The sequence below is a fragment of the Octopus bimaculoides genome, chromosome 21 (genome assembly GCF_046866305.1).
Source record: "Octopus bimaculoides isolate indiv1 chromosome 21, ASM4686630v1, whole genome shotgun sequence".
In the NCBI taxonomy this organism is placed as follows: Eukaryota; Metazoa; Mollusca; class Cephalopoda; order Octopoda; family Octopodidae; genus Octopus; species Octopus bimaculoides.
The window spans coordinates 1,597,168-1,609,472 of record NC_142948.1 but is presented as its reverse complement, the minus strand read 5'-3'; the positions used below and the strand labels follow the sequence as shown (position 1 = coordinate 1,609,472).

The 12,305-nt window shown below is 39.8% G+C and overlaps 2 protein-coding genes across 2 annotated transcripts; one reads left to right on the top strand and one right to left on the bottom strand.

The window, feature by feature from the left end:
* The first annotated feature begins 1,289 nt into the window (after positions 1 to 1,289).
* On the top strand, positions 1,290 to 7,577 carry LOC106867648 (uncharacterized). Its single transcript, XM_014912576.3, has 6 exons — positions 1,290 to 1,445; positions 2,463 to 2,664; positions 3,960 to 4,127; positions 4,652 to 4,768; positions 5,143 to 5,250; positions 6,083 to 7,577. The coding sequence occupies exons 1-6, from the start codon at positions 1,410 to 1,412 to the stop codon at positions 6,535 to 6,537; spliced, it is 1,086 nt and encodes a 361-aa protein (XP_014768062.1). The 5' UTR covers positions 1,290 to 1,409; the 3' UTR covers positions 6,538 to 7,577.
* A 1,155-nt stretch (positions 7,578 to 8,732) lies between these two features.
* On the bottom strand, positions 8,733 to 11,661 carry LOC106867645 (uncharacterized). Its single transcript, XM_014912575.3, has 2 exons — positions 11,305 to 11,661; positions 8,733 to 9,701 (listed from the first exon to the last, which is right to left on the bottom strand). Exons 1-2 carry the CDS (start codon positions 11,521 to 11,523, stop codon positions 8,883 to 8,885), a joined length of 1,038 nt encoding a protein of 345 aa, XP_014768061.3. The 5' UTR covers positions 11,524 to 11,661; the 3' UTR covers positions 8,733 to 8,882.
* Positions 11,662 to 12,305: the final 644 nt, after the last annotated feature.

Here is a 12,305-nt window from a genome sequence, read left to right as displayed (position 1 = left end):
AGTTCACAGACACCCTGCATACACCCCCATCCCCCCAACACCGCCCCCGCACCGTCAGAGGAAGATTACGCAACTAATGGAATTACTTGGCCACCAAATATGCCGGCAACAGCGAAGAGGATAGACTAATTTGCATAATGGTAGTATCGCTTATGTTGGCGGCGGATTTAATCAAATAATATTGTGCAGCGAGCAGTTGAGATGTGCGAGAGATTAACTTGTATCTACGTATTTAGCTTGTTCTTTACAGAAAGAATTAGAAGATTAAACCGAAGATGCGTCCATCTTGTGAAAGCGGTGTGTGTGTTTGTGTCCATATACACATATCACACATACATACATTTATACATACATATATAAATCGATAGTTAGATAGATGGGTAGACAGATATGCGTGTGTAAGCCTCCTCCAGCAGAATAATTTTAGTCAATAACTTCATTAATATTTGATATTTGTTGAGAGATTACAGAAGAGTCCGTCTTTATGTATTACATGGAAATGTATGCGAGTGTGCATACACACACACACACATATATATATACATATATACATACATTATATATATATATATATATATATATATATATATATATATATATATATATATATATATATATATATATATATATATATATTATATACATATATATACATACATACATACATACATACATACATATATATATATATATATATATATATATATATATATATATATATGTATATATATATATATATATATATATATATATATATATATATATGTATATATATATATATATATATATATATATATATATATATATATATATATATATATATATATATAATATGGAAACCGAGAAACCGGCCTGTGTGACTCAGGAAGGACGTTGATATAGAGACTTAGCTAACTGTGTATACACAACCATATATACAATCACACTCAAATAGAAAGAGAGAGTTAACAATGTGTAAAAATATCTATACTGCCATGAACTAATTGACCCTCCGTCGGCTACGACTATGAGTGTTCCAGTTGATCTCGTGAAATGAACGTGCAAGTGGCCGAGCACTCCGCAGACACACGTAAACCCTTAACGTAGTTCTCAGGGAGATTCAGCGTGACACAGAACGTGACGAGGTTGGCCCCTTTGAAATACAGGTACAACTCATTTTTGCCAGCTGAGTGGACTGGGGCGATGTGAAATAAAGTGTCTCGCGGAAGGGCACAAGGCACCGCCAGGTATCGAACCCACATACAAATGCATTCGCACACATGCCTACACACACGCACATACACACCGAAACAATTTATGTAGCAAGGGAAATAACTCTCATTGACTCCTCTCTCTCTACCTCTCTAGTCCGGTGTTTTCCTCCATTTGTCTGTTTTCAATATTTTTATAGAATTTCCATCTCCCTGGCGATGTTCTCTCACAGAGATCTTCATGAAGAGATCGAGGTAAGATACATATACCCTGGATAGACATCATAAACTAATACAATACTTGTGTTAATCTCTACTTTAATGCATTCCTTTAAAGGCGATGGCAGTGCCACGTTTGACACGATTCTAAATATAAAACCCCGTTTGTTTATTTACATTATATATAACATACCAATCTATCTAATACGCTCTTTATCTCTCTCTATACATACACTGTATGGCTATGTACGCTGTATATATTATGCATCATATCTCTGTTTGCTATCGCGTCTGTACACGATTGTTCTGCCTGCTAGAAATTACAGTCAAATTGACCTCCATGGACCCCTCATCATCATAAAAGAACATAGGACGCGTTTGAAAATGTAGTGCTTTACATGAAAATAGAGGTGATGGCAACGGCAGGACCGTCTTTGATCATGGATCGACTTGATCACGATTAACCCACTGCAAAACGTCTACACCATATTTAAATGCACTATATATATGTGTGTGTGTGTATATATGTCTGTGTGTGTAATGTGCCGTCCCGGCGCAAGATGCACCGTTTTCGTGCCGTCTCTGTGTATATCCTGGCTTCCAATTTTTGTGTTTTGGTTTTCGGTCTACGTGGCACCATTTCCAGTCGGTGGAATCAACGAAATGGCTGGATCCGCTCGATTGTTTGGTTGCAGGATTTGAAAGACTGAGAGGCAAACTTGGATCATGTTGCGTAATTATTTTGTGGGCATCGAGCAGTTATTACTGTACTGGCCCCTGACACGAATGTTTGAGGAATGGCGTGTGGGGACAGTGCTTACCATTCCTCAGAGTTTGGAACAACGTGCTCGAGAATTACATACATCATTATCGTCATTTAACGCCCATTGTCCATGCTGGCATGGTTGGACGGTTTGATCAGGGTTGGTAAGCCTATGGGCTGCACCAGATTCCAGTCTGATTTCGCATGTTTTCTACAACTGGCATTCTGTAAAATCTTCCTAAAACCAGTTTTTTTTGTTTTTTTTTGGCTTTGTTTTCTCCTTTTTTCAGGATGCTATGCTGGAATATGAAACATATGACAAGTCCTTCCCTTTGCAAAATGATCTCGAAGAAGCCGTTTCCCATTTTGATCTTCAGAAAGTCTGCAGAATCCTTGACAAAGGCATCGACTTGGAGAATGCAACGAAACATAGGACATCGATTCTTCATTTGGTTCTGGAATTGGCGGAGAAGGAGGAGGATGTGTGGGACGGTGGGTAGAGCGCTGTTATACACTTTCATTATAGACGTACAGACACACACACACACACGCAGTCTCATGAACACATATACATACACTGACAGATTCATAGACTTACACTCACACACACACACACACACACACTTGATAGTGGAAACAGCTGTAACCTAATAAAGTTCATAACAGAATTGTCTATTCCTTTTGTCGTCTCATTTTCTTATATGTATGTGTGTGTGTATATATATGTGTGTGTGTGTGTGTGTGTATGTATATATATATAAGACATAGGATGGAAGAGTCACTGTTATATTTATAAGAAAAAGATGACAATGAAATAAATGATTATCTTATGAAGTTGGTAAAATAATCCTTTATTCCTTTGTCACCTCTCTTTCTTCTTACCACTGTATACTCAGCCAACACTTCATTCAAAAACATACGTATATTGAGTTCTACATCAGGTTTTTAATCTCACGATGAATAAGTGAAATATATGTATCTGTGTATATATCTTATGTATATATATATATATATATATATATATATATATATTACAATTAAAAGGGTAAAGGTTTATCAATTTATTAATTTATTAATAAATCAACAATTAATAATTTTTACATATATATGTATATATGGAAGATTATGATCTGATAATCTTGTTAGTCTGCAAACATGAAAGTTCTTGATATTGAATACAATAAATGAGCTTCTAGGAATAAATCCATGTATATGTGCGTGTGTGTACGGACTTTGTTTATTCTTTGTTTTTGAAGCTAAGCAAGATTCCATCTCCAAGACACCAATGGTACTTCCTGAACGATTGATGAAGAACACAGCTGAGTGAGTGTCCAGTGAATTGTAACTGTTCCCACTTATTCTTTACTTTCTCTCTCTCCTCACAAATGAGGCAATTATGGAAGGGATAGAATTTCATTGTTGCCAAAACACAGGGTCCACCATTTGTTTTTGGTTCCAAGAATGTTTTGGTTTTGATTTGTTCTGGAGTTGGACTTTATTGAGTATAGTTTCCAGAGGGTAGACATGCAAGGGAGGAAGGATTGGGTGGAGTGGTTATTGTTAGTCATAGACTCGCTCTTCCTTAAATGGGGTAGCCTAAAGGGGTATCCCAGATAATGTTGGTGGGGAAGTCAGGGGCCATTGTAATAGGGGTAAAATCATGCAGAGAGAGGTTTGTGGGGCCCAGAAGTTGGTATGTGTTACTCAGGGGCTTTCTCTCCTCTCTCTCTCTCTCTCTCTCTTTCTTCCCCACTCACACTCTCTCACTCTTTCTTTCTCATGTCCAGATGTCCAGCAAATATTTGAAAAACTCTTGGCATTCGGTGCACCAGTTAACAAACAAGACAGATTTGGCCGGACACCACTTCACCTTGCGGTCAGTTGTGGTCAGTCATCACAGATAGTGAAGCAACTGATAGAGAAAGGTAGCAAAGTTGATAAACAGGACAATGCCGGTAAGAATTCTTGCTTTGACCAAAATACGAACCAGAAAGAAAATCATACAATTGTTGTTTAGCCCTAGGTCAGTCTCAGCTGTGACCATCCTGTCTTTGTATCTCGGACGGCATTATTTTTATGTGGCCTTCTTTGTCATTGATGTCGTTTAGCCCCAGGTCAGCCTTGATCCAACTGACGTTCCAGCTGTGGCCACCCTGACTTTTATTCAGGCATAATGTATCAGGCATAATGCATTGTTAAATGTGTCCTTGTTTTGTTTAGCCCCAGGTCAGCTCTGATCCAGCTGGCCTATGATCAAAGATGTTCCAACAGTGACCATCACTTCTTTCATTCAGTCATGATGTATCTAGGACTACATTTTCTAATTTGTCCTTCTTTGGTGCTGTTTAGCCCCAGGTCAAAGCTGTTCTGATTGTGACCATCCCATCTGTTAATCAGACAACTCACTTCCCATACCAACCTTATTTGAATGTCTCTTCTTGTTGATGTTGTGGCCTTCATTCTGTTATTGCTTCTCCAGGTTGCACTGCCCTCATGATTGCCTTCCTGGTGACCCACTACGACATCATCGACATCGTCACTCACCTCTTGGACTCAAACTGCCAGGTGAACCTTCGAGATCAGAACGGCTGCACAGGTAAACCAACCATCAGCATCACCACCACCACTATCATCATCTCCATCATCATTATCATCATCATTACTACTACCACCACCACCACCACCACCACCATGTCACCATCACCATCATCATCATCATCGTCATCATCGTCATCATTATCATTACCCTCGTCATCATCACCACTACCATCTTCACCACCACCATCACCATTTCATCATCATCATCATCACCACCATCACCACACTACCTTACTTACCTTCATCATCATCATCATCATTTCAGTATTTATGTGTATATTACCTTGAAGACAACTTCCATGATGACCACCACTAAATACCCCGCTCCTTCTCTCTCTCTAATTCCCATCTGCCCCTCCCCTCTATTTCTAGCCCTCCACTATGTCTGCATGAACAAGAAATATGATACAAAGACAAGATTCCAGATTCTCAACAAATTATTCAGTGCTGGGGCCAGAGTCAATATTCGAGACCACGAAGGTGAGTCATCGCTCTACTGCTTCTTCTTCTTCTTCTTGTGACTGTTGTTGTTGTTGTTGGTGGTGGTGGTGATGGTGTTGTTGTCGGGGGTGGGGGGATGGGGTGTGACTCGTTCTTGTTCTTATTACTATTGCAGGATTGGTGTGAAAGACCGGATCTTTACTGTTTGAAAATAAAGCACGTAGAATGTTTGGGTTGGATGTGACTGGTTTGAATGGACAAGAACTGAGAAACTTTGAGAGAATGTGAAATTATTCGGTTTTGGAATGGTGAAACTGGAAGCAGATAAAGCTATAGATAACAGCATGTAACTATTAAGTTTAAAAAACCCTTGAATAAAAAAAAGTGAAAGGTTGTTAATAGGACTTGAACTCACATCTCCTGTAGTCATGACAGATGCTCTACCACTGGACCAAAGCAATCTTTTAAATTTCTACATCTGTTTTAGAATTTTTATTCTTACCATTGAGAATTGTCTGTTGTTGATGTCTTAGGAATTTATAAACTCTTTGAGAGAATGCAAAATTATTTTTTGGAACAGTTAAACTGGAAGCAGATAAAGCTATAACTAATAATGTGTAAATTTTGGGTTAAAAATCCCTTTGGATAGGAAAAGTCAAAGGGCTGCCTGTGGCACATCACAAACATTTAGAAACTCCGTTATTCATGTTTAACGAAACAGCCGTTGAGATTTTCTATCCAAAAAGAATCCATTATCTTACATGCTGTTATTTATAGCTCTGTCTACTTCGAGTTTCTCAGTTAAAAACAAATTATTTATCATATTCTGTCCTTTCTGTTTACCATAATTGGAATCATTTTCCTGTTTCAGGTTACAGCCCTGTCTGCTATGAACTGGACCAAGTGTTAAAGAAATCTCAAGCTTCACACGGAAAGTACACCAAGTGTGACTTAACCATTCTCCGACGACTTCTTCAAGGTGGCGCCATCATTGATTGCAGAGCCTATGAGAAACAGGGCGTTTGGTTGCGGAATATCCTCAAACAAAACCTCAATTTATTGTATTCTGTGCTGGATGTTGTGACCCCGACTCAGCGCCACTGTAAACTGTACCAATTCCGGAGGTTTCTCACATACACCTATTCCAAAAGTGATCATTTCTGCCCAGACACCTCCAAGAAGCTCATCGAACACATGTACCGACCGATAAACTTAAAACTTATTTGTATGACATACATCCGAGATATTTTAAAGGACCAACTGCACCAGCGAGTGCATCTGTTGGAGATCCCTATAAAACTCCAGCATGATATTTTGAATGTATGAAGTAAGATGTTGAAGCCTGGCCCCACCCAGCCCAGCTGACCCCTTAAGAGCTTGTGAAAAACCAGATAGTAACATCAACCCTACCCCCAACAACCCTTTGAATTCTCCGGCCCAATTCAGCCCAACTGACTCCCTAAGGGTTCATGGACTATTAGAAAGTAACACCAACCCCACCTTAAGGGGCCTTTGAATTCTTGTCTCATCCACCATATATATTTATGTTAGTGGTTTCTTAAGTGCTGGATCTTCAACCCCACTCCCAGGGTTTATAAAAATTAGGGTCCTTACTCACCACAAGGGTTTATAAAATGCTTCGTCTTAAAAACCAACCTTCAAGGGTTTTTAGCAATCTCAGTTTTAGCCCCAGTTTCATGAGGTCACATGTTTGATTAATTTGTTAGGGATCTCACCTTCCCCCTACCCCCACCCCACATACACCATCACACATTATGGTTTATACACCCAAGATTATATACCCTGGCATCTACTTGTAAGACAGACCTTCCAAAGGGTCCAGCTGCATGGTTCCTTTGCCTGCTAGAAGTAACAGCTATGTGTCCCTCAAATCACTCTTCAAACATCCTGTAAAAAAAAATTAGACTGTCACAGCTGGAACACACATACAGTCATAGATCTGCTCATTCGAGACTGACCTAGGGCTAAACAACACAAACCCCTGGCTCACTGTGACACTGTGTCCACTCTTTTTCCCTTCTACTACTACGGTCTCTGCTCCTCTCACCTATTAAACTGGGTACCATTCCCACATAAGCCCATTGCTCCCACCTCAAAACTAACCACCCAATCCTTCCCCTTCACAAATGCCTTCCACTGGAGTACCCTACATGTTTTCCTCCCAAATCTGAAATGGCAGAAGTTCAAACTACCCCACCCATCCCTACCCCTACCCCACCAGTCAGTGAGGGACGGGGAGGTGGGTGTCAGGGGCCAGGGGTACTGCTTCACATTTCTAAAGTAACTTGTGGAATATAATTTATACATGTATATATAAATATAAATATATTATTCTTAAACAAAAAGGTTGTTGATAGTGACTTTGAAGTTTTGGCTAGCTAAGCCATTGTTGGACTAATTGGTTTTAGTATAACTGAACATAAAAACAAACATTGACATAAATAAATAAAAATAAAAGCCCCTTCAATCGTTGGGCGATATCCTGTGCTTGCGAAGACCTGTCAATCCAAGTGAAGCCTTAGTCATGGCCAGGCACCATTCAAGTGTTTGGCCCTCATGGAGACAGGTGACCAAGACCTTTGGCAATATCCCGTGCTTGTGTTGACCCTTCAGGCCAAGTGAGACTGTAATTATGGCTGATGCCGGTGTCAAATCAATGGCACGTAAAAGACATCCTCTACACTCTTGGAGTGATTGGTGTTAGGAAAGGCATCCTACCATAGACACCTTGCCAAATCAGATTGGAACCTGGTGCAGCTTATCAATTATTAGTGGAATCGTCCAACCCATGCCAGCATGGAAAGCGAACGTTAAATGATGATGATGATAATATACATACATATATATAGATATATAGATATATATATATATATATGTATATATATATATATGTGTGTGTGTGTATATATATATGTATATATATATATATATATATATATATATATATATATATATATATATATATATATTCTCTAAGTTTATAAAGACGTGTGTGTTATGTATATGTAGGTATATTGCTGGGCCTTATAGCACAGTTATGTCTGTGTGGTTTGGCAGTTTATTTCATGACCATGTTCCTTGAGGTACAGTCCCTTTAGATAAATGCTCAAGCATATCTGTGTGTGTGTGTGTGTGTATTATCATCATTAACATCATCATCATCAATACCATTCCCTCCAGTTGAGTGGGGGAGGGGGGTCTTGTACTGCAAGTTACTTGGGACCTCACTGATGCTGGTGCCACATAAAATGTGCCCTTTCCACTCTGTAAAGTGGTCGGCATTAGGAAGGGGATCCAGCTATAGAAACCCTGCCAACACAGAATGGAGCCTGGCACAGCTCCTGTCAAACCGTCTAACCCATGCCAGCATGGAAAAACAGACGTTAATGTTGATGATGATGAATGCATATATGTGTGTTTGTACTTGAAGGTTACGTCCTCCAGCATGGCCACAATCCAATAAATAAATACTAAAATAAAATTAAGAAAACAATACAAAATATCATAATATTGTTTAGTTTATCAGGAAATATTTTGGAAATGGTTCTCCCTATCAAACCCAGCAGGAATATCTGCTCTACACCCATGTTATATACTCTATAGGGTCCATCATAACATATTCCTTTGGTAATGCCACTGAGTACCAAGAATTATCCATCAGTTGTCACCTCTTCAAGTACAGTCTTTGGTGTTGGTTCCGGGACAGACTCCGATGTAGACAACTCTTGTGCAGGTGTTGGTTCCGGGACAGACTCCGATGTAGACAACTCTTGTGCAGGTGTTGGTTCCGGGACAGACTCCGATGTAGACAACTCTTGTGCAGGTGTTGGTTCCTGGACAGACTCCGATGTAGACAACTCTTGTGCAGGTGTTGGTTCCGGGACAGACTCCGATGTAGACAACTCTTGTGCAGGTGTTGGTTCCGGGACAGACTCCGATGTAGACAACTCTTGTGCAGGTGTTGGTTCCGGGACAGACTCCGATGTAGACAACTCTTGTGCAGGTGTTGGTTCCGGGACAGACTCCGATGTAGACAACTCTTGTGCAGGTGTTGGTTCCGGGACAGACTCCGATGTAGACAACTCTTGTGCAGGTGTTGGTTCCGGGACAGACTCCGATGTAGACAACTCTTGTGCAGGTGTTGGTTCCGGGACAGACTCCGATGTAGACAACTCTTGTGCAGGTGTTGGTTCCGGGACAGACTCCGATGTAGACAACTCTTGTGCAGGTGTTGGTTCCGGGACAGACTCCAATGTAGACAACTCTTGTGCAGGTGTTGGTTCCGGGACAGACTCCGATGTAGACAACTTTTGTGCAGGTGTTGGTGTAGGCTCTTCCACTGTCTCTATATGCTGTACCGATGCCCGGATAGCTTCATGGACTTTCTCAGCCAATTTCCCTAATTTGTTCCAATAGAATATTTTCTCTGGACCACCAAAGTACTTGCCACAGATAAACAATTGTGGTACCTTAACGTTTAAAAGATAATGAGAAAAATATATATCAAAAGGATGTTTTATAATACTATTCCACATATACAAAAACATCCATACCAACATACCTCCATCATCAGCCACCCCACGGATATCATTGTGGTTTGGACACCAGGACAGTACCATTCAATCCGGCGGTGTCAACAGCACTAAAATAAGTGTTGTTTTGGAACAAACATGCGAAAGAAACCACAACTTTCAAACACATTTACCCTATGTACAACCTTATCAGTAAATAAATTCAATAAGTAAATTACAACCAACTCCTAAATACGTAACTAAACAGCGACCAATCCATCAAGTCATACAAAAGTTATAACACCTACCGTCTTCCATAGTATAATATAAAAGTGAAAGCTTAGTAACCACATTCATTCAATCAATCAATTTATAGGCAGGATTAAACACGAACTTTAATAAAACTACGTTTCCAAATCAGTGGCTTAAAGGGTGATGAAACTCACAACAAACGATTTCAAGATAAGTTTCAATAAGTATACGTAGTCTTTTAGATTCAGGAGCAGGGAGAACTGTTCATCCCTACCCTGCTTTCTCTGGCGACCTCAGGTCAGGGAAAATTACCCGTCCATCATAACCTTGAATGCAATTGTTACTGTTGTCTTTGAGAAAGTATTCGAATGTATCCCATAACAAGAAGTATGAGCTTTCATACTTTTGTCACCAACGGAGCTCTTTTTTTGGCTAATTTTAAGCCTTTATTTGAGAGTACTGTTCCATAGTTTAATGTAAACTTTCGCTGATAGTTCAGTGGAATTTATAATGAAAGAAGGGAAGACTATTCAATGATTTGGGGAGACTCATTAGATAAAGTAGTCCTTGATGTTCTATGTCTGATGGGATTGTCGTGGGTGGAACCCATTTGATCATAGGTCTGCTTGATCAAGGGTGACCGACGACTAAACAAGGACACACTATATAACGTAGTCCTGGACGTACTTTCAGCTTTGACCAGGAGAACATCAGCATAGAGGGACACATAAGATATTGTAGTCCTTGATACATTACGTCAAAGTAATATGAAATGGTCACGACAGAAACACATTTAATCAGAGGTCTTCTTGATCAGCAATGGCCTAGGGCTAAAACAACAACAACAAGCGGATCCGTAATAACAGGAGTGGTTGTGTGGTAAGAAACTTACTTCCCAACCACACGGTTCCGGGTTCAGTCCCACTGCGTGGAACCTTGGGTAAATGTCTACTATCGCACCAGGCCGACCAAAGCCTTGCGAATGGATTTGATTTGGTAGGCGGAAATTGAAAGAAGCCCATCGTACATATTTATGTTTGTGCGTGTGTTTGCCCTCCACAACGCTTGACATCCAGTGTTGGCGTGCTTATGTGCCCGTCACCTAGCGGTTTGACAAAAGAAGCCGATAAAATAAGTACCAGGCTTTATATATATGTATGTATAGGTATTGGGAGCGATTCATTGGACTAAACATTCTTGAAGGTGGTGCCCCAGCATGACCGCAGTCTAATGACTGAAACAAGTAAAAGGTAAAGAAAATAAAGGTGAAAGGAAAGGCATGAATGCCTCTTAATCTGTTTCCACTCACCTCGCGGCTGTCGCTGAGACATAATACTTGGAAGTAGTTTTCAATCTGAACCACGTCTTGTCTTTTGTCGATGAAAACAATCTCGTACATATCACTGTCCAAATTTAATGGTTCCAGTAATTCTATAATACGGTTACAAGCGGGAATATAACTCTTGCAGAATAACAAAACTTTCCTTTGGTCTATCTTGGCATCGACAAAGCGTTCAGCTACAGCCATTTTCTCACATATGTACACATGCAAACATAGACACCATACATACGTGTGTGTGTGTGTGGTCACTCCCAGACGGTCTCGGCGGACGCCCTCACGATTCAAACTCCGAATAGTTGTCGAGTAAATTGATCAGCTGATGTTGCGGTGGTGATATTTCTTTTCTTAATTGCATTTCTAAACACAAGCGTATTGCATGTATAATTGAATATGTATATATATTAACTTTTCACCACATAGTCTACAGGTACAAATTAGTCATGCGTAGCATATTGCAGCAAAGTAGTAGTAGTAGTAGTAGTAGTAGTAGTAGTAGTAGTAGATGGTTCCAGATGTCCGTTCTTGTTACATTTGGACAACTCGGTTGTCAAGGAAGCAAAAAAAAAAAAAATTCAAGGGAAGTAACTTTGTAATTCGTATTTGTATTTACCTTCCTTGAATAATTTGAACAACCCCAGAATGAATTCCTGTTTCTGTGTGGTTTTCAGAAGAACCTGAAGACACTCGAGACCCTTTCGCCTTTAAATACGAAATATAGACCCCTATACCCTTTAACTTCACTGTCAAAAAAGTCAATATATATTACAAGTTTTTTTTTATTATAATTTCATTTGTATCGGCGCAGGGATGGCTGTGTAGTTAAGAAGCTCCTTTTGAAGTCATGTGGTTTCAAGTTCAATTCCACTGCATGGAACTTTGGGCCGACCACTGCTTTATGAGCAAATTTAATCGACAGAAACTGTGTGGAAACCCTTCATTTATACATGTGTGTGTGTTGTGCTTATCCC